The sequence below is a fragment of the Pituophis catenifer genome, unplaced genomic scaffold, assembly GCF_029215685.1.
Source record: "Pituophis catenifer annectens isolate HBS135680 unplaced genomic scaffold, rPitCat1.0.hap2 SCAF_174, whole genome shotgun sequence".
NCBI lineage: Eukaryota > Metazoa > Chordata > Lepidosauria > Squamata > Colubridae > Pituophis > Pituophis catenifer.
The window spans coordinates 27,305-47,995 of NW_027257054.1; the positions used below are offsets into that span (position 1 = coordinate 27,305).

The 20,691-nt window shown below is 46.1% G+C and overlaps 1 protein-coding gene across 1 annotated transcript; it reads right to left on the reverse strand.

The window, feature by feature from the left end:
- Nucleotides 1-160: 160 nt before the first annotated feature.
- On the reverse strand, nt 161-19,988 carry LOC139326840 (putative phospholipase B-like 2). Its single transcript, XM_070956618.1, has 12 exons — nt 19,771-19,988; nt 14,050-14,143; nt 13,089-13,250; nt 12,333-12,433; nt 8,527-8,741; nt 7,742-7,836; nt 6,741-6,901; nt 4,872-4,967; nt 4,452-4,523; nt 3,587-3,739; nt 2,242-2,404; nt 161-717 (listed from the first exon to the last, which is right to left on the reverse strand). The coding sequence occupies exons 1-12, from the start codon at nt 19,986-19,988 to the stop codon at nt 550-552; spliced, it is 1,698 nt and encodes a 565-aa protein (XP_070812719.1). The 3' UTR covers nt 161-549.
- Between the last annotated feature and the right edge of the window lie 703 nt (nt 19,989-20,691).

A 20,691-nucleotide genomic window follows, 5' to 3' on the forward strand; every position in this document is an offset into this window, starting at 1 on the left:
AGACGGCTACCGCCGCAGTTAAAAAAACAGGATAGCAGAAAGGGAGGGAAAATATATGAAGTGATTGGTGTCCTGGTGATTTAAAAAAAAAAAAATTCTCCCCACATAACACACACAAATTAAACCCTCTTGTGGCACAACCCATTCAAGCATCTCTGAACTACACAATCCACGGCAGGTTTTGTGTAGGCGTTTATTGGAACAACAGAACGAAACGAAAGTTTTAAAAGGTTCGGGTGAGAAATCTCATCATACGACCCAACAAGCCACTTTTACACTCTGATTTACGAGTCGTCTTCTCAACCATCTCCTTCCTTTTAGACTCAAGCCATTTTTGGCTTTTCCAGTTCGTCCCAGGATAAGGGCCCCTGCTTGCTCTATCCCATAATCTCGGAGGACCTCTCATGGATCAAGTTCCCCTTTTCTTTCAAGAAAGCCAGCCCAAGGGTGGAATCAGCACCCCAAAAAGCTCCATGAAGATAGCTAGAATTAGGCTCACAATCTGAGCCTGGCCCATGGGGGGGGGGGTAAGACCAGTCTTAGGAAAATTCAGCCCCAATGGACTTGGATGGGCGAGAATTTCCATAGATCCGGCTGTCCCATGTGGGATATATTGCAATAGGGAGAAGTGCTCCACTGGAAAGGAGGAAGGTCATCCCAGGTAGGCCCGCTGACGGCCAGGAAGCTGTAATTCTTCATCATTTCGAAAGAGGTCACCTAGAAAGAGGAAAGCCGGGTTTCGTTTAAGAAGAACTTCTCCGATTTTAGCAAGGTATGAGCTACAGGCATCTGAGCTCAAGCGAAATCCCCCCCCAAAAATAAAATGATAGGGAATTTCTGGAAGCTTGGCATTCAGACGAGTCAGCCATCGACAGACACAGAGAGATCAAGCACGTTTACATGCCATTCAAAGGAGAACAAAGTGAAGGGAACCAAAGGACCAAAACTTAACCTCTCTACCAGTGGTGGGATTCACCGGTTGTAACAACCGTTTCGCTTCTTGTGCCCACCAGAGGCTGGAAATGGGCCTGTTTCGGGACTTCTGGTACTTCCGGTAGGCCTGTTTTTTCGCCCTCCCCAGGCTCCAGAGGCTTTCACGGAGCCTCCAGGAGGGCAAAAACAGCCTTCCCCGGGCACCGGAGGCCCTCTGGAGGCTGGAAACTGGCCCATTTCCAGACTTCCGGTAGGCCTGTTTTTCGCCCTCCCCAGGCTCCAGAGGCTTTCCTCAAGCCTCCGGGAGAATGAAAATGGCCTCCCCTGGGCACCAGAGGCCCTCCGGAGGCTGGAAACAAGCCCGTTTCTGGACTTCTGATAGGCCCGTTTTTCACCCTCCCAGAGCCTCCGTACGCACCCTGCACTTACCTGGCATCCAAAACAGGCCACGTGGAGACTCCTGGGAGGGGAGGGGTGAGTTGGGTGGGGTCAGCCAGTCCTTGGAACAACCAGTTCGGCGAACCAGATTAAAATTAGCATCCGAACCGGTGCGAACCGGCTGAATCCCAACCCTGCTCTCCACAGCCAATAGCAATAGCACTTAAACTACCTGTATCCGTTTTTCGATGGAAAACATGCACACACCGATTAGCCGCATAAAGTGATTAAAAAGTTTCAGTCCTGTGTCTTGGGGGGGGGGACTAAGGGGGTTTGCTGATGTCTTCCTTCGCCTTTCTTCCCTAGGTTAAGCTGGTTGTGAACTTGAAAAAATTGGATTAATGTCATGAAGCAGCATGGAGTGGATTACGCAGCACGGCTCAAGCATCTCCCGAGCGGCTCCTAACTTTCTTTAAAAAGGACCGATGCCCTCGACTGCAGGGATACCGCCACATGGAAGGGGTGTTTGGAAGAGGCCACGTGGCTGTGGCCGATATCTTGACTTTTTTGACACACAAACACACACACACCCGCCAAGAAGCTCAGCAACGAAAGGAAGATCTAGGCCGAATTCGCTTTGGTGTGCCGTGCGTCCAACTGTTCCTTTCCTTCAGTTAAGTGAGAAAAGAACGTGAAAAAAAAAATAATAAAAGGGAGATGTTTGGTTGACTGTCCAATCTATTCCACAGCCCTGGGAAATTTAATCAAACCCGATTAATTTTTTGAACCCGAGCGAGATCAGACAAGGGCTGCTGTCTGCTGAGATGGATACAATCAACAAACTTTTGAAAACAATGCCGCAGCAGCGAGACTTCTCAGCTCATCTCCCCTTCCTCTCGGTTTCTCTCTCCTTCACCTCCTGCCCCTCACCTTCATATCGGTGCCCCCGTGTCGCCGCTGGTAGAGAGCCCCAAAGGGGTATGTGCCGTTGGCAGGATTGAGATCAGAGCGGGCAGAGATGGCATTTTCTCCGTTCTGCGGTGGGTTGCAGCCTTGGCACCGGGACAGAGGATCTTGAAGGAAGTTGTTGAACCTAGGCAGAAGAGGAAGAGCAAAGCACAGGTAAGCCAAATTCTCATTTGTCTGTCCGTCCTTCCTTCTCAGTCTGTCCATCTGTCCGTCCATCCATCCATCCATCCACCTCTATCTATCTATCTATCTATCTATCTATCTATCTATCTATCTATCATCTATCTATCTATCTATCATCTCTTTTTTTCTTTCTTTCTATCTATCATCTCTCTTTTTTCTTTCTATTTATCTATCTATCATTCTCTTTTTCTTTCTATCTATCATCTCTCTCTTTTTCTTTCTATCTATCTATCTATATCTCTCTTTTTATTTCTATCTATTTATTATCTCTCTCTTTCTTTCTATCATCTATTTGTTTATCTATCATCTCTTTCTTTCTATCATCTCTCTATTTTTTCTTTCTTTCTTTCTACCTGTCCATCTATCATCTATCATCTATTTATCTATTTATCTATGTATCTATCTATCTATCGATCACCTCTCTCTCTATCATCTCTCTATTTTTTCTTTCTTTCTATCTATATCTATCATCTCTCTCTTTTTCTTTCTTTCTATTTATCTATCATCTCTCTTTTTCTCTATATCTGTCTGTCTGTCTGTCTGTCTGTCATCTCTCTCTCTCTTTCTATCATCTATCTATTCTATCATCTACCTATATCAATATCGATCTGTTTGCCTGTCTATCATCTATCAATCCATCCATTTCATCCATCCTCCATCCATCCATCATATATCTATTATTCATTGTCACATTTTTCTCTATTATCCATCCATTTTTTTCTATCTATCTATCTATCTATCATGTATCTATCTATCATCTATTTACCATCCATCCATTTATCCATCTATCTATCCATCTTCACATTTATCCATCCATCCATCCATCCTATTCATCCCAACACCAACTGGCTGGGGAATTTGGGGAGTTGAAGTTAACACAGCTTCAAGTTGCCAACTTTGAGAAAACGCTACTCTAGATGATTGCCAAGGTATCTTCCAACCCTGTGATTCTATGTACTCCTTAAGCCAACATTTATCCTCATTTTTACCACCTTGCTCCATGAATGTGCTGTTTATCTATCAGGTTGGCTTCCCGTCGCCCAGAATTCATGTACAAAGAAATATTACCCAAAGGTCATTCCTTAATATGCAGATACCTGGGCAGGACAAACAAACTTCTAACCTCATCAATCGGATCATTGAATCCATATCCTGTATAAGAGTTTGGTTGCGCCGGAAGATTTGGGCTCGGGGAGTTTTCTCGTAGGTGAACCAGTCCCCATATTTCTGAACTAGTGCTGGGAGCCCACTAGTGTTGAAGATATCTTGGAAATACCTAAGGGCAAAAAGAACAATTGTCAAAGAATGAATTGGCAGCTTTGAGGGATCTTGCTGTTAAGCTATTCTTTTGGGCTGTTTAATTCAATTCTGGGCCTTCTCCACCTTCTAAGTGGCATATCCTCACCCTTTCAAACCTCAAATGGAAGGAAGGAAGGAAGGAAGGAAGGAAGGAAGGAAGGAAGGAAGGAAGGAAGGAAGGAAGGGAAGGGAAGGGAAGAAGGAAGGAAGGAAGGAAGGAAGGAAGGAAGGAAGGAAGGAGGGAAGGAAGGAAGGAAGGAAGGAAGGAAAGTAGGAAGGAAGGAAGGTAGGTAGTTAGGTAGGTAAGAAGGAAGGAAGGAAGAGAAGGAAGGAAGGAAAGAAGGAAGGGAAGGACGGAAGGAAGAGAACAGAAGGGAAGGAAGGAAGGAAAGAAGGAAAGAAAGAAGGAAGGAAAGGAAGGAAGGGAAGGGAAGGAAGGAAGGAAAAGAAGGGAAAGGAAGGAAGGAGGAAAAGGAAGGGAAGGAAGGAAGGAAAAAAAGAGAAGAGAAGGAAGGGAAGGGAAGGGAAGGGAGGAAGGGAGGGAGGAAGGAAGGAAGGAAGGAAAAGAAGGGAAGGAAGGGAAGGGAAGGGAAGGGAAGGGAAGGGAAGGAAGGAAGGAAGGAAGGAAGGAAGGAAGGAAGGAAGGAAGGAAGGAAGGAAGGAAGGAAGGCTGGATAGAAAATCCTTACGGCACATTGTAGCTTGCCCAGTAGCCTTCTTGGTACAACAGTTTGGTCATGTCGGCAGTAATCACCATTCCCCTGGAGACACAGGAAAAATGTGGGAGAGGCGGGGAGACACCAGCAAGCATTATTCAGGTAGTCCTCGGCTCATTTAGTTCATTTAGTGACCGTTCAAAGTTACAACGGCGTTGAATAAAGTGACTTATGGCCATCAAACTCAGAGAGCTTGGACCCCACAGTCCTCCTCCTTCTCCTCTGTCCCTCCTCCTCCTCCCAACCACCCTTCTAGAACTAATGATGTTCCCTAGTTGGGTCATGAAACGTCTGTAAGAACATCAACCAAGCTCAGGGAGCACCAAGGGCCCCTCATTTCAGCCCTGAGCTACAAATATTCTCCTTTATTAAAATAGAGGTTGCAACACTTACGGAATCTGTTCCAGCACAGTCAGGAGGCCACGTTGGGGAACAACCACGCCTGGGACAAAAAATTTATAATCCACAATCATCCACTGGTTATTGTACCTGTGTGAAACGAAAATGAAGCGTAAGAGGAGAATATCGATTGGAAGTCAAGGGTTAACAAGGTCAACCTTTGGGTTATATCTGGTCTTAAGAAGTCTCTGCCTCTCTCTCTCTCTCTTTCTCTGACTCTCTCTCTGACTCTCTTTCTCTGTCTCTGTATCTCTCTCTCTCTCTCTCTCTCTCTCTCTCTCTCTCTGACTCTCTCTGTCTGTCTCTGTCTCTCTTTCTCTGTCTCTCTTTCTGTCTGTCTCTGTATCTCTCTCTGTCTCTCTGTCTCTCTGTCTCTCTGTCTCTCTTTCTGTCTGTCTCTGTATCTCTCTCTGTCTCTCTGTCTCTCTGTCTCTCTTTCTCTGTCTCTCTTTCTGTCTGTATCTCTCTCTGTCTGTCTCTCTGTCTCTCTTTCTCTGTCTCTCTTTCTGTCTGTCTCTGTATCTGTGTGTGTGTGTGTGTGTGTGTGACTCTCTGTATCTCTCTCTCTTTCTGTCTCTGTGTCTCTCTGTCTCTGTCTGTGTGTGTGTATGTGTCTGTCTGTCTCTCTCTCTTTCTCTCTCTATGTCTCTCTCTGTCTCTCTCTGTGTGTGTCTCTCTCTCTGTGTCTCTCTGTCTCTTTCTCTCTCTGTCTCTATCTCTTTCTGTCTCTCTATCTGTCTTTCTCTCTGTGTGTCTCTCTCTGTCTCTTTTTCTGTCTGTCTGTCTGTCTCTTTCTCTATCTCTCTCTCTGTCTCTGTCTCTCTCTGTCTGTCTGTCTCTTTCTGTCTCTCTCTCTCTCTGTCTCTCTCTCTGTGTCTTTCTCTGTCTCTCTGTCTCTGTCTCTTTCTCTCTCTTTCTCTTTCTCTGTCTCTCTCTCTCTCTTTCTCTTTCTCTGTCTCTGTTTCTCTCTCTGTGTGTCTCTGTGTCTCTGTGTCTCTGTCTCTCTCTCTTTCTCTCTCTCTGTCTCTGTCTCTGTCTCTGTCTCCCTGTCTCTTTCTGTCTCTGTCTCTGTCTCTGTTTCTCTCTCTCTTTCTGTTTGTCTGTCTGTCTCTCTCTCTCTCTCTCTCTCTGTCCCTCTCTCTCACACACACACAGACACACACATTGTGCATTACAAATTTAGGGACAGTGCAATCCATAGTGGTAGGTTTAAGATGCAAGCAGGAAAACCGTACAGGTAGTCCTTGACTTACGACCACAATTGAGCCCATAATTTCTGTCTCTAAGCGAGAAAGTGGTTAAGTGCATTTTGCCCCGTTTTATGACTTTTCTTGCCACCGCGGTTAAGCAAATCCTGGCCAGCTAACCAACCAGACATCATGGTAGTTTACCACAACCTTCTGCGGGATCTCACATCTGGGCCTAAGAGGACCTAAGACCATATTCTCCGACAGATTCATGACCTGGCAGAGACATGACAACAAGGTCAGCCAATGAATAGGCATAGCAACTAAGTCAGCCAATTGGGAGCTGAGACAGACTGGAGCCACGGAGTGTCTTAGTCTGCAGCTTCTGACTCTGTGCAGAGAAACTGAAACTAAGCAGTGTGTGCTTATCTGTGTGTGCTTCTGGATTTGATTTTTTTGCAAGAAACTCTGACATTCTCTGCAGATGTTTCTGGACACCATGCCAGCTGCTTGGTTTGTGTCTTCAAGTGTACAGGTAAGTCCTCGTCTTGCAACCATTCGTTTTGGTGACCGTTTGAAGGACCAGAAGACAAGGGTGATGATAGAGGCCCTGTTCAACCCCAAAACTCAAGACCTTCGCCATGGCCGTAGACGTTCTTCAGGAACCCAAACTCACGTGCCACTGTTGAACTTCTCAAAGGCGGCCGCCCATTCTGCCCCAGTCCTTGCGAGACGGTTAGCCACAATGTTACGCAACCATTCCAACACACTGTTGTCAGGTGTGATGAACTTCCAAAGGTCACTATTGCTGTTTCCGATCGTCGTTTCCAGACTCACCTGAAGAAGGAAAACGTTCTGAGCATCTCCCCTAAATTAGGTATTAAAACAGTCAGGTCCATATAGGGATTCTTTAGATCAGGGGTGGCAACCTTAAACACTCAAAGAGCCACAAAGGCTCTAACCGGAAGCTCCCCATTCAATTCTGGAGCCAACCGGAAGTCCGGTTCCCCCCACCATAGTGTCTCCTCCTAGCATGGTGTCCTTTTTCCTCTACCTATCCTAAAAAATCATAAATCATAGACCATAAATGGTAGTTACAGTCATTAACCATAAGATACAACTAATGTTATGAATCATGAGATACACTGCCTAAGACAGTGCCATGGGAATTACGTGCTTAGCAGAGTGATGGGGGGTGGGGAACGGACTTGTCTTAGCCCAAGCAGACATATTCTCCTAAATTCTCTTTTTAAAAAAGCTGTTGTCTACCTGTGTAAACTAGTTAGTGCGGGGGGGGGGGGGGAAATCCTCCTGATCTGCATTAAATCCCCTTCAAGTGGCATGAATATAAAATAGAACTGGTTCTTCAGGACCCTGGACAGTACTCTGGACCTTGGGCCAGGCTTGGCTCTGCTTCCGTACCCCTGGATTTATCTGGATTTATGACTACAATTGGGACCAAAATTTTGTTGCTAAGCAAGATGGCTGCTAAGGAGCACCGCGTCCAATTTTACGATCTTTTGTCCCGCAGTAAAACCTTGGTCCTTAAGCAAATCCAACTTCCCCTGTCAACTTTGCGAGAAGCCAGTTGGAAAGTTTACAATGGCGATCGTTGCTTACAACCCTTGTAAATACATGCTAGTTGGCCAACGCTCACCAACCACTGACCCCACTTACCAATCCGCTACTCAAGATGTAGAAATCGTCGCCGGAAAAGATAGTGCCCGGATACGAAGAGAAAGCTTGGGTGTGACCAGGAATTGTGGTATCACCTGAAGGACATAAGGCAAATGTCGGTCAACGCCCATCTGCAAACACATACTCTAGTCCAGGGCTCACCAACTTTTCAGACCTCAGGGATCACTAAATTCATAATTTTAAATCCCGCGGACCACTATAATATGATCTGCCTAGTGACCGGCTGGGTGGGCGTGGCTAGGTGGCCTTGTGACTGGGTGGGCGTGGCCAACTCAATGTCACTCGTGTTGAGGGGCGTCTTGACGGCCTCTACTTGCCCCTCCCCTCCCATCCACTCCTCGCCTCCTTAGGGCCCCAACAGGAAGCAGTTGTTGGAGCAAAGCAGCCACCACGAGAAAGAGTTGGCAAAACAGCTCAGTTCAGATTGGATCTGGCCAAGAAGGAGGCTCAGCAGAAGCACCTCACTGAGGACTAGGAGCATAGGCTTTCCATGACAGTGACTCAACTTACGACAAAGCTCACCAGGGCTACTTATGTCTCAGATTTAAAGTTCTGGCAGTGAAGGACACACCCCAGTCCCAATGGATCAGCAACTGGACCGCATTCGCAACCGTTTGCCCCATCCTGCAGTCACATGCTTAAGGTCTTCTGCTTAGGCAGTGGGTTGGACTAGATGACCTCCAAGGTCCCTACCGCTCTTACGTTCTAAATAAACGCTTCGCTTTTGAAATTTTTCCACTCTTTTTTTTTTTTTTTTTACTCACTGCGAGGAGAAGTCCGGAAGGGCAGAGTATATTTTTTGAGAATGCGCAACATGGCTTCGTAATTATTCCATGTGTCGTGTGAAACCAGAAGATCTTGATGGCCAGGTAAAAATTTGATCAGAGCCGAGCAGGAGCCAGAACCAAGAGCATCCTCCTCTTCAGGTTTATGGAAGGCTGATTCCAAGTCTTCCAGATCACCACCCAGCTGGAACAAGCTAGAAGGAGGAGGAGGAGGAGGAGGAGGAGGAGGAGGAGGAGGAGGAGGAGGAGGAGGAGAAGAAGAAGAAGAAGGAGAAGAAGAAGAAGAAGAAGAAGAAGAAGAAGAAGAAGAAGAAGAAGAAGAAGAAGAAGAAGAAGAAGAAGAAGAAGAAGAAGAAGAAGAAGAAGAAGAAGAAGAAGAAGAAGAAATCACAGAATCACAGGGTTGGCTGGAAGAGACCTTATCTAAGCTATCTTGAATAAGTAAAGCAGGATGGTCATTGCAGGTAACCTGGGTTAGAAGGATTGCTTAGTATGAGACAGGCAGTTTGGTCTAGTGGTTAATGCAATAGGCTAGAAAGTAGGAGATTGTGAGTTCTAGTCCCGCCTTAGCCATGGAAGCCAGCTGGGTGACTTTGGGCCAATCACAAGGAGATGGTGAGTTCTAGTCCCGCCTTAGCCATGAAAGCCGGCTGGGTGACTTTGGGCCAATCACCAGGAGACTGTGAGTTCTAGTCCCTCCTTAGCCATGAAAGCCAGCTAGGTGACTTTGGGCCAATCACCAGGAGATGGTGAGTTCTAGTCCCTCCTTAGCCATGAAAGCCAGCTAGGTGACTTTGGGCCAATCACCAGGAGATGGTGAGTTCTAGTCCCGCCTTAGCCATGAAAGCCAGCTGGGTGACTTTGGGCCAATCACCAGGAGACTGTGAGTTCTAGTCCCGCCTTAGCCATGAAAGCCAGCTGGGTGACTTTAGGCCCAGTCCCCCTCACTCAATGCAACTCGCTCCACAAGGTTGTTGTGGGGGAAAAAGGGAGGACGGAGGAGTATCAGGTATGTTCACAGCCATTAATAAATAAATAAGGGATACAAATAAACAAATAGCCTTAAAATACAAAACAAAAAAATCAGTAAGGTATATATTCTCAAAGGCAGATTATTCCAAAGTAGATAAACCTGCAGGATTATCCTAAGAAGACACCATACATGCATAATAATAATAGGGATTTCCAAACTTGAAATCCATGATTCCTTTCTCTCTAAAAGATTTAATAATGGAGTAACAGAGTTGGAAGGGGCCTTAGAGGTCTTCTAGCCCAACCCCCTTGCTTAGGCAGGAAACCCTACACCGCTTCAGACAAATGTTATCTCCAATCTCTTCTTTCAAATCTCCAGTGGTGGAGGAGCACCCACAACTCTCTGGAGGCAATTTGTTCTACTGCTCAGTTGTTTTCGCTGTCAGGAAATGTCTCCTTAGTTCTTAGTTTACTTTGTCTCCGCCAACGAAGCAAAACATATTTTTCTGCTTGGTTGTCCGTCCGCAGCCTGCCCTGCCTGTTTATGCAATCCCAAATTCCTGGAAAGTTTTCAGGGCCGAGAGAAGTTTGCTTCTGACCCCGGAGTGTCTGCAAAAGGCTCCATCGTTATCTTGGAAGTGATAAGCGGTTAGATCAACACAAGAAACTTTTAAAACATCTCCAAATCCAAGGAAGGCTGCAATCTGCGGGCGAGAACGAGAAATTCTTCTCCGCAGGACATCGAACATAGAATAACACAATTGGAAGGTACCTAACAGGACTTCTAGTTCAACCCCCTGTCCATGCCTGCGGGGACCCTATATCCAGGATGGCGAACCTATGCCACGCGTGCCGGAAGTGGCAACACAGAGCCATCTCTCTGGGCACGCCAGCCGTTGCTTGTTGCTCTTCGGGCTTCCGGCGTGCACGCTCATCTTCACGCACACGGGAGTGCCGGAAACTGATGAGCAACTCCCTGGGGCGCATACGTGCGCAGGGAAGCTGAGCTTCCAGTTTCCAGTGGGTGCATGAGCGCCAGCCAGCTGGTCTTCGCACATGCATGCACCAGGGGTGGGTTCTAAATTTTTTTACTACCGGGTCTGTGGGCGTGGCTTATTTTGTGGGTGTGGTTTGATGGTCATGTGACACACAATTCTTTAGGACTGAGCAGAGGTACTGGTCTACCAGGCTTTTAACTGTTTGCAGAACCGTACCGGTCTACCCATTTGTTTTTGCAGGCACTGGTCTACTCATTTACTTTTGCAGGCACTGGTCTACCCATTTATTTTTGCAGGCACTGGTCTACCCATTTATTTTTGCAGGCACTGGTCTACCCATTTATTTTTGCAGGCACTGGTCTACCCATTTGTTTTTGGAGCATTCCAGTCTACCACCACACTGCCTTTTTCCACTGATCAGCTGTAGGGCGGCCCTTTGAAGCGCCGCGGCGAGAGTTTTAAACAGTTTTTTGCCGCTCGGCCACCACCGAGAGCATCGGAAACCGCTTTCAGGCAGCTTGGCCTCAATTGCCAATCTACCACCACCGAGCGGTTTACAAGGAGCGGATCGGTTCTAGCCGATCAGTTGGGAGGCTTCTTGGCTTCTCAATTTAAAGCGACAGTGTCTTGTTTTTTTTCTCTCTCTCTTCTTTGTCAAGTGAGCCCTGGTTTTTTCCTTCTAGCCGATCAGCTGGGACTCGGGAGGCAGTGACTAGATTGGGGGCGGGGCCAGTGGTGGGTTGCCCCCGGTTCGCACCGATTCTATAGAACCGGTAGTAAAACCGGTGGGAGGTTCTGCCCACTGACCCCGATGTCACCAAAATGCTTCTGCGCATGCGCAGGCCCGTTGCGAACCGGTAGTAAAGGTAAATAGAACCCACCCCTGGGCGGGGCCAGGCAGAGGTGGTATTTACCGGTTCTCCAAACTACTCAAAATTTCCACTACCGGTTCGCAAGAATCGGGGAGAACCGGTAGCAACCCACCACTGGCGCATGTGCACACCGGAAACTGGAAGCTCAGCTTCCCAGCGAACGCATGCGTGCCAGCGAACTGCTCTTCCGGTTTCTGGTGCTCCTGCATGTGTGCGCCAGGGAGCTGCTCTTCCGGTTTTTGGTTGGTCCCGTTTCAGCACTCGGTAAATAAATAAATAAATAAATAATTTTATTTCTATACCGCCCTTCTCCCGAAGGACTCAGGGCGGTGTACAGCCAATTTAAAAACACAACACACAACAATAATTAAAAATTAAAATAATTACATAGATTTGGCCGATTTAAAACCCCAAACATTTAAAATACCCCAATTAAAATTATTAAGTTGATAGCCCTGCCTGGCGGAATAACAGGGTCTTCAGTGCGCAACGAAACACTCGGAGGTCGGAGAGCTTGCGTATTTCCGGGGGCAGTTCGTTCCACAGGGCTGGGGCTCCCACAGAAAAGGCCCTCCCCCTGGGCGTCGCCAGCCGACATAACTTGGCTGATGGCACCCTGAGGAGACCCTCTCTGTGGGAGCGGACTGGTCGGTGGGAGGCTATTGGTGGCAGAAGACGGTCTCGAAGGTACCCGGGTCCTATGCCATGGAGCGCTTTAAAGGTGGTAACCAACACCTTGAATCGGTGCCGCAAAGATTCGCCAACACTGCCCTATATCATTCTAGACAAATGGCTGTCCAGTCTCTTTTTGTTTTATGCCAGTGGTGGCAACTTTAAGACTTGTGGACTTGGCACTTTCAAACAAGTGGACTTCAACGCCCAGAATTCCCCAGCCGGCATACTTCCTCCCCTTTCCTCCCTCTGCTTTTCGAAAGGTACTTACAGAAAGCCGAAAGGAGCGATGGAGAAGCTGCCCGTCGGGAAGGAAATCTGACCGTTGTACCCGTCCTCGAGGCCTTTCAACTGCAGCAGAACAAGGCGAACCTGGAAATTTGGAAAGTCAACAGAGAAAGAAGACATCAGTCCCAGGAGACGGCCTCGGAGAAAACACGTAGCAAACATTAAATAAAACATGAGCCAAGTCTGGGAAAACGGGTGAGAAAGAAACTCAAGATTGCCCTGCCTTGATTCTCTTTGGTATATAATTAAGAAAAAGGGACTTTCAAGAGTCTGTTGTTGTACCTTATACTATGTTAAGGTATTGAGGTTTAAGATCTGACCAACTGTAAAGCTGATGCAATGAAGATGAATCAGCATTGGTATTGCCGGTTGTAGACGATAGTCACCTTTAAGACAGGTGGACTTTGTGGTCATTAAGTCGAGGACTACTTAAATCCATCTTTTACCCTTCCCCTTCTGATTTTGTGGGTTGTAGAGATCACTCCCCTCCGGCCGCTGTGGGTAACCCTGGGAGACAGCCCTGAGAGAGATATGTCTGGAACGCGCTCCTGTATTTGGCTGCCATGCTGCTTTGTCGGTTTCCCATCCCCCTTGCCTATGGCAACGCGAGAGCAGGCCAGGGATGCTTTGCGAGTTGACAAATCAATATATATTATAATTATGTATACAGTCTTTTGGCTGTATTGTTTAAATTATTAAGAGGGACTGTTTTAAATGATGTATATATATATATATATACCTGATGCCAATACGCAGAATCCATTCCTGCTTGTTCGATCTGTTGCTCCATCCATTTCAAGTTGGCTTCAATGTAATTTTTCAACTTTTGGCAGTAGTCCGTCTGGTAGGTAAACGGCCCACAGTAGCTAACCATCGTGTTCATCCAATGCATATATATCAGCTGTAAGGCACAGAATGAATGAATGAATGAATGAATGAATAAATGAATAAATGAATAAATAAATAAATAAATAAATGCAATATACAAAGCTAAATTCTTCCCAGAAAATCCTGGGCTAGAATTCTGATTTATACCCTTACTCATTCAGTTCAAGCTGTGGTTTCTTTGGTGTATCCCGCTACGCCTGCACTGCAGTGGTGGGTTTATTTATTTATTTATTATTTATTAGTTCAATTTATATGCCGCCCTTCTCCGAAGACTCAGGACGGCTTACAATGCACTTATAGCAATAGCCTTCATTCTTTTGTATATACCTGCTTATTAGGGCTTTTGCCCCCCCCCCCTCCCATAAGCGGTGTTTCTACAAAGTCAGCTTATTGCCCCCACAATCCGGGTCCTCAATTTACCTACCTCGGAAGGATGGAAGGCTGAGTCAACCTTGAGCCTGGTGAGATTTGAACTCGCACTAATTGCAGGCAGCTGGCAGCTAAGTGCTACATAACAGCACTTAGTCCGCTGCACCACCAAGGCTCTGCACGAACCGGTTGCTCCCGGTTCGGACCAGTTCACAAGAACCGGTAGTAAAAATTTGTAGTAGTTCGGAGAACTGGTAATAACATTGGCTGGCCATGCCCCCGAACCGGTCCCCGGCCCGGTCGCTGCTCGTTTTCCCCGCCTACCTCATCATTTTTTTTTTAAACTTTTAAAAGCATTCTTTCTACAACCTACAAGGTGCATTAGCGTGAGGCACAAATGGTGGCACTGAACTCAGCTGCAGTTTTCCTGGCTGTGAGCTCACCTGCTCAGAGACTGCGGCTTCAGCCAGCCCAGCTGCATAAGCCTGAATGCTATCGTTGTATTTCTCGTTGGTGGTTAAATCCAGCACTGCCCATCTGGGAGAAAGAGAGAAAAAAAGAAAAAACAGCCAAGAAGTTAAAGAATGCATTCCTCTCCATTATCATCTCCACCTAGTACTACTGCACCAACACCCCTTGGCTTAATTCCGAATGCGGTCTGACCAGTTGCACGTTTCAAGCTTCTAGTCCCCAGCGTGAAAACTTGTCTTTTCAGTTCTCGCGACTGTAAAGTCTTCCCACGCGCATCTAGTTGGTGTGCGGGTGTGTGTTTTCCTCTTCTCTCAACTCTCTCTCTCTCTCTCTCTCTCTCTCTCTCTCTCTCTCTCTCTCTCTCTGTGTGTGTGTGTGTGTGTGTGTGTGTATTTTAAAAAGGCAGGTTTTCATGCTGAGGACTAGAAGCTTGAAACCAATACAGAGTGTAATGGGGAGGCCGTGTAAGAAACTATGCAAGCAAATTGCTGTGCCAGGAAAAATAAACCACATATATATTTTGCAGTTTCTTACCCGGCTTCCCTATTATACTCTATGTTGGTTCCAAGCTTCTAGTCCTCAGTGTGAAAACTTTGTCTTTTCAGTTCTCACGACTGTAAAGTCTTCCCATGCGCATCCAGTTGGTGTGCGGGTGTTTGTTTTCCTCTTCTCTCAACTCTCTCTCTCTCTCTCTCTCTCTCTCTCTCTCTCTCTCTCTCTCTCTCTCTGTATTTTAAAAAGGCAGGTTTTCATGCTGAGGACTAGAAGCTTGAAACCAATACAGAGTGTAATGGGGAGGCCGTGTAAGAAACTATGCAAGCAAAATTGCTGTGCCAGGAAAAATAAAGGACATATATATATTTTGCAGTTTCTTACCTGGCTTCCCCATTATACTCTATGTTGGTTCCAAGCTTCTAGTCCTCAGCGTGAAAACTTTTGTCTTTTCAGTTCTCACGACTGTAAAGTCTTCCCATGCGCATCTAGTTAGTGTTTGGGTGTGTTTTCCTCTTCTCTTAACTGTGTGTGTTTATATATATATGGCATATATTAAAGGCATGTTTACATGCTGAGGACTAGGAGCTTGAAACCAATACAGAGTGTAGCGGGGAGGCCGGGTAAGAAACTATGCAAGCAAAATTGCTGTGCTAGGAAAGACAACGGACATATAGATTTTGCATAGTTTCTTACCCAGCCTCCCCATTACACTCTGTATTAGGTTCAAGCTTCTAGTCCTCAGCGTGAAAACTTGCCTTTTCTTTTCCTCCCTGGTGCAGTGGTGAAATCCAATTTTTTTTTTACTACCGGTTCTGTGGGCATGGCTTGGTGGATGTGGCAGGGGAAGGATACTGCAAAATCCCCATTCCCTCCCCACTCCAGGGGGAAGGATGCTGCAAAATCCCCATTCCCACCCCACTCTGGGGCCAGCCGGAGGTGGTATTTGCCGGTTCTCCGAACTGCTCAAAAATTTCCACTACCGGTTCTCCAGAACCTGTCAGAACCTGCCGAGTTTCTTTCGGATCGGTTGCAAGCTTCTAGTCCTCAGTAAGTTATCATCCATAAGGAAAACCCTATTGAATTGGCTAGAGTTTCTTCCCTCTCCCTGCTGCTAAATCAGTCCCTTTTGACATCTCTTCCGTTGACTCATGTCTCCTTGTCTTCAAATCCACATTCAAGGTTTTACTTTATCTCTTAAAAATGTCCTTGGGTTCTTTCTTTATCCTATAATATCACTCCTTTAACTTCTTCCCGGCTTTTCTCAGTCAAAAACCATTGTCCACGGATAAAAAGGTTAACATCGGCATCTAAATCTCGCCGAGTTAATTTCTTAAGGAACTGTAGCAACACAGGAAATGAGCCAGCATATCACAGAATTGCTGAATCAAAGCTTTCCGTAGCTTAAGGGACAAGAAGAAGGGGGGGGGGAGAAAGATAAGAAAATTTGCCTATTTTTTCCCCCCCAGCAAACTTGAATTATAAGAACAGGTTTTGTCATCCAAACCAGTTATTCAGTGAAGGGATGAATGTTACGATATCCAATATTAAAACCTTTTTTTTTTTTTCACTTAGCTGGGCTGTCCTGATTTTATGGTAGGGTTTTTAAAATTTGAAATTGGTTTTGAATTGAAATGTTTCAAACTTTCCAAACTTTATTTAATTATTTTAAATCTATTTTAACTTTTGTGTACAAATGTTTTACTTTGGCTTGTTCGCCGCCCTGAGTCCGAAAGGAGAAGGGCGGTGTAGAAATCTGAAAATAAATAAAATAAATAAATAAATAAATAAAATCAGATAGAGCAGGGGTCTCCAACCTTGGCAAGTTTAAACCTGGCAGACTTCAACTCCCAGAAATCCCCAGCCAGCAAAGCAAAGCAAAGCAAAGCAATTCTGGGAGTTGAAGTCCGCCAGGCTTAAAGTTGCCAAGGTTGGAGACCCCTGAAATACAGAGAGGAGATATATATATATATATATTTAAATTTGATTTATATGCCGCCCTTCTCCGGAGACTCAGGGCGGCTTACAATGCGTTAAGCAATAGCCTTCATCCTTTTGTATATTTATACAAAGTCAGCTTATTGCCCCCACAAACTGGGCCCTCATTTTACCTACCTTAGAAAGGATGGAAGGCTGAGTCAACCTTGAGCCTGGAGAGATTCGAACCTGCAGTAATTGCAGGCAGCTGGTCTTAATAACCAGCTTAATAACAGGGTGCCTTAAACCACTGTACTACCAAGGCTCTATTTAGGGGTGGGGGAAGAGGAATGGGCTTTATACAGGTAGTCAGATAACATAACAGTAATAGAGTTGGAAGGGACTTTGGAGGTCATCTAGTCCAGCGGTCACCAACTGGTGGTCCACAAGAAAATTTCGGCTGTTAAACACAGCATATTCATTTTTGGGTTTTTTGGCCGTTCACGGCATATTCAGTTTTCTACACCATTTCCTGACAAATGGCCGTCCAATCTCTTCTTGAAAGCCTCCAAATTCTGGAGAAGCAAACTGCGTTTTTAGCGCACGAAATGGTTGCAAGAATTAACTGGAGGACCCATCATCCCCTCTCAGGAACTGAGGCCAGGAACTGGCCCTTTAAGGGAGGCTTTTGAAGTGGAAAGGCTGAATAACCTCTAACCAGATCTGTGGAGGAATTTATCTGCTTCGGCCCCCGAGTGCCTAACTGTGTAAACACAACCAAGGTTAAAAAGGAACGGAAAAAGTAAATATCATGCAATTTGTTTTAGACCTCAAATGGCTGGAGGATCCTTGCCTTCCTCTCACCCACCCCCAAAAAGAAAATTGTGCCCCCTTTGAGATTTGCAGCTGGAGCTGGTTTTCTTCCCAACAACCTTGTTGTGTCTTCTCCGGGATTTCCATAAGCATAACTTTTTAACAGTTAACAGAGTTGGAGAAGAGACATTAGAGGTCATCTAGTCCAACCCTCTGCTCACCCAAGAGACCTGTACTAGGGATTCGAACTGCCGAACTGCCGACTTTTCTGATTGACGAGCTCAGTATCTTAGCCACTGAGCCAGGCAAAACCTAGACAAGCTCGGTGTCTTAGCCACTGAGCCACCTAGTCAGGCACCTTCCAGAGGACTAGCCTCTTGTATGTTCGTTTTTAATTGGGTCTTACGGATCACGGATTCAATAAAACTCAGGGTGAATTTGAGATTGTTTTTAGAGTCATTGCAGCAAGATTATGCTAGGCAAAAGGATGGACGAATCGAGATAGGCCCAGGGTGGAAGAATAGATAGTAAAAATAGCAGAAATGGTGAACTGGGCCTGCTTGATCAGAGAATAAATACCAAAATATTTCTTTTTTTTTTTTCTATTTTGACAGATAGGGATGTTTGCTGAAAGAAAAGCAAAAGGCGTTCATAATTTATGGGTTTGAAAACGAAGGTGGGGGCTCGGTTTTAATTGTGAGTCTCAATGCTAAATTTGAATTTTAATTGCACGCCGCCCACAATTAACTCTGCAGAGTGAGCTGGGTGGCATATAAATTTAAAGAATAAATAAATAAATGAAGACTTCTCACTTAAGAGAAAAGAGAGACAATAACAATGTAATTATGGGAAGGTGATAGAATTGAAAAGATTCTCACACCTAGGCTGCCCGTCATCTTGGTTTTTGATTTTTTTTAACTTTTTATTCTAAGGTTTTATTTTTTTTTAACCCTTTTAAACTTTTTGTTCTACTGTAAGCCACCCTTCTTTCTCCCCTTCATTTATTGATGTACGAGTCGGATGGGCGGCACTGAAATTTAATAAATAAATAAATTTTTAAAAAACTAAAGAAATCAGTTGAAAACAACAGCCAGAAGTCATCTATACAGCAGTGGCCAAAATTATGGAAACCTTTTGGGGCAAAGTATATTTTTGAGGTTTGATAGCTGATTACACCACTTTTTGGGGGGGAGTTTCAAGATCATCCTATTCCACTGCTGGAATAGTCTGGGAATAGCCCAGGCAGGTGTTATTAGGCATCAAACCTGGCTCGGTGGCTAAACTACTGAGCTTGTCAATCAGAAAGGTCGGTGGTTCAAATCCCTAGTACAAGTCTCCTGCGTGAGAAGGGGGGTTGGATGGATGTCCTCCCAGGCCCCTTCCAACTCTGTTGCTGTTACCTCCAAAGTACACATTCCCCAAAAGGCTCCCACCATTTGGGCCACGACTGTAGACTCTCTTTCTCCGACAGGGGGGTTGGACTAGATTTATTTATTTATTTATTTTATTTTACTTGTATACCGCCCTTCTCCAACAGGACTCAGGGCGGTGAACAGCCATGGTAAAACATAACCTATAAAATTTAAAAGCAGTTTAAAAGACATTAAATAATTTTGGCCATCAATTGAAAACAACCCAGTTAAAACCAATTACAAATTAAAACCGCAAGGATGGGATCAAGCCAGCTTCCCAGGTCCCTTTTAACTCTCTTACTGTTACCTCCAAAGTACCCTTTTCCCAAAAGGTTCTCACCATTTGGGCCACGACTGTAGACTCTCCTTCTCCAACAGGGGGTTCGACTAGATGACTTCCCAGGTCCCTTTTAACCCTGTTATTAAAACAACTGCTTGCAATTACTGCTGGTTCAAATCTCTCCAAGGCTCAAGGTTGACTCAGCCTTCCATCTTTTCTAAGGTAGGTGAAATGAGGACCCAGATTGTGGGGGCAATAAGCTGACTTTGTATAAAATATACAAAAGAATGAAGGCTATTGCTTAACGCATTGTAAGCCGCCCTGAGTCTCTGGAGAAGGGCGGCATATAAATCAAATTAAAAAAAAACAAACAAACAAACCTCTCTTACTGTTACCTCCAAAGTACCGTTTTCCCAAAAGGTTCTCACCATTTGGGCCACAACTGTAGACTCTCCTTCTCCAACAGTGGGTTGGACTAGATGACCTCGCAGGTCCCTTTCCTTCCAAGGCTGTTACCTCCAAAGTACCCTTTTCCCAAAAGGCTCCCACAATTTTGGCCACTACTTCTCCAACAGGGGGGGTTGGATTAGATGACCTCGCAGGGTCCCTTCCTTCCTTCCAAGGCTGTGTATTCTATGACGTCTTTAAAAAAAAAAAGGTCACAAAACGCCTGCGGTGGGTGGGGCGGTGGGAAGCCAAGCGGAGGGGCCTCCGAAAGCCCCACCACCACCACTTCCCCCACGAACCTTAGGATGGGGATGATGAGGCTATCCTCCTACCCGTTATCCTGGATCCCGTCGGTCAGGTTGGCCCAAGCGACGGCGTCCGGTACCCATCCCTGGACCACTTGCAGCTCCCGGGACACCGGGTCCAGCAGCACGGAGGAGCCGCGGGTGGGTTGCCCAGGCGCGTTGGGGAAGCGCGGGGGAGAAAAGGCGGACAGCGCCCCGAGCAGCAGAAACGGCAGGATTGACAGCAAGAGCCCGAGCCTCGCCATGGTTCCGTCCGAGCTGTCCCTCCCGGGTAGGACGATGTGCCAAGCCCCGGCTGGCGTCGGCTCTGATGCAGCCGGAGGAGGAGGAGTCCCCGCCGCCGGCCGAAGCCACAGCTGGCCTCTGGCCGTGCGCTTCCAACCAGCGCCCCGCGAGGGAGCCCCGAGCTCGGGGAAGGCTTGGCCGGGCAGGAATCGGAAGGGGGGGTGGGGGAGCCAAACTTGCAAGGCGGAGGAAGCCTAGGCTTGCCTTGCCCCCTTGCCCCCCCCCCCTCGCACCCTAGGACCTGGGGTAAGGGGAGCCCCTCCACCCCACCCCAAAGCTTGGCACAGAAATTTATAGTAAAGGAAATGCATTATTTAATTATACATGTATTAACTGCAGATGAGAAGAGAAGAGAAGAGAAGAGAAGAGAAGAGAAGAGAAGAGAAGAGAAGAGAGAGGAGGAAGAGGGAAGGAGAAGAAAATTAGAAGAGAAGGGGAAGGAGAAGAGAAGAGAAGAGAAGAGAAGAGAAGAGAAGAGAAGAGAAGAGAAGAGAAGAGAAGAGAAGAGAAGAAGGAAGGAGAAGAGAAGAGAATAGGAAGAGAAGATTTATAAAACTTTTTAATAAAAAAAAAGAAGAGGAAGAGAAGAGAAGAGGAGAAGAAAAGGTGGAAGAGGGAAGGAGAAGAAAATTAGAAGAGAAGGGGAAGGAGAAGAGAAGAGAA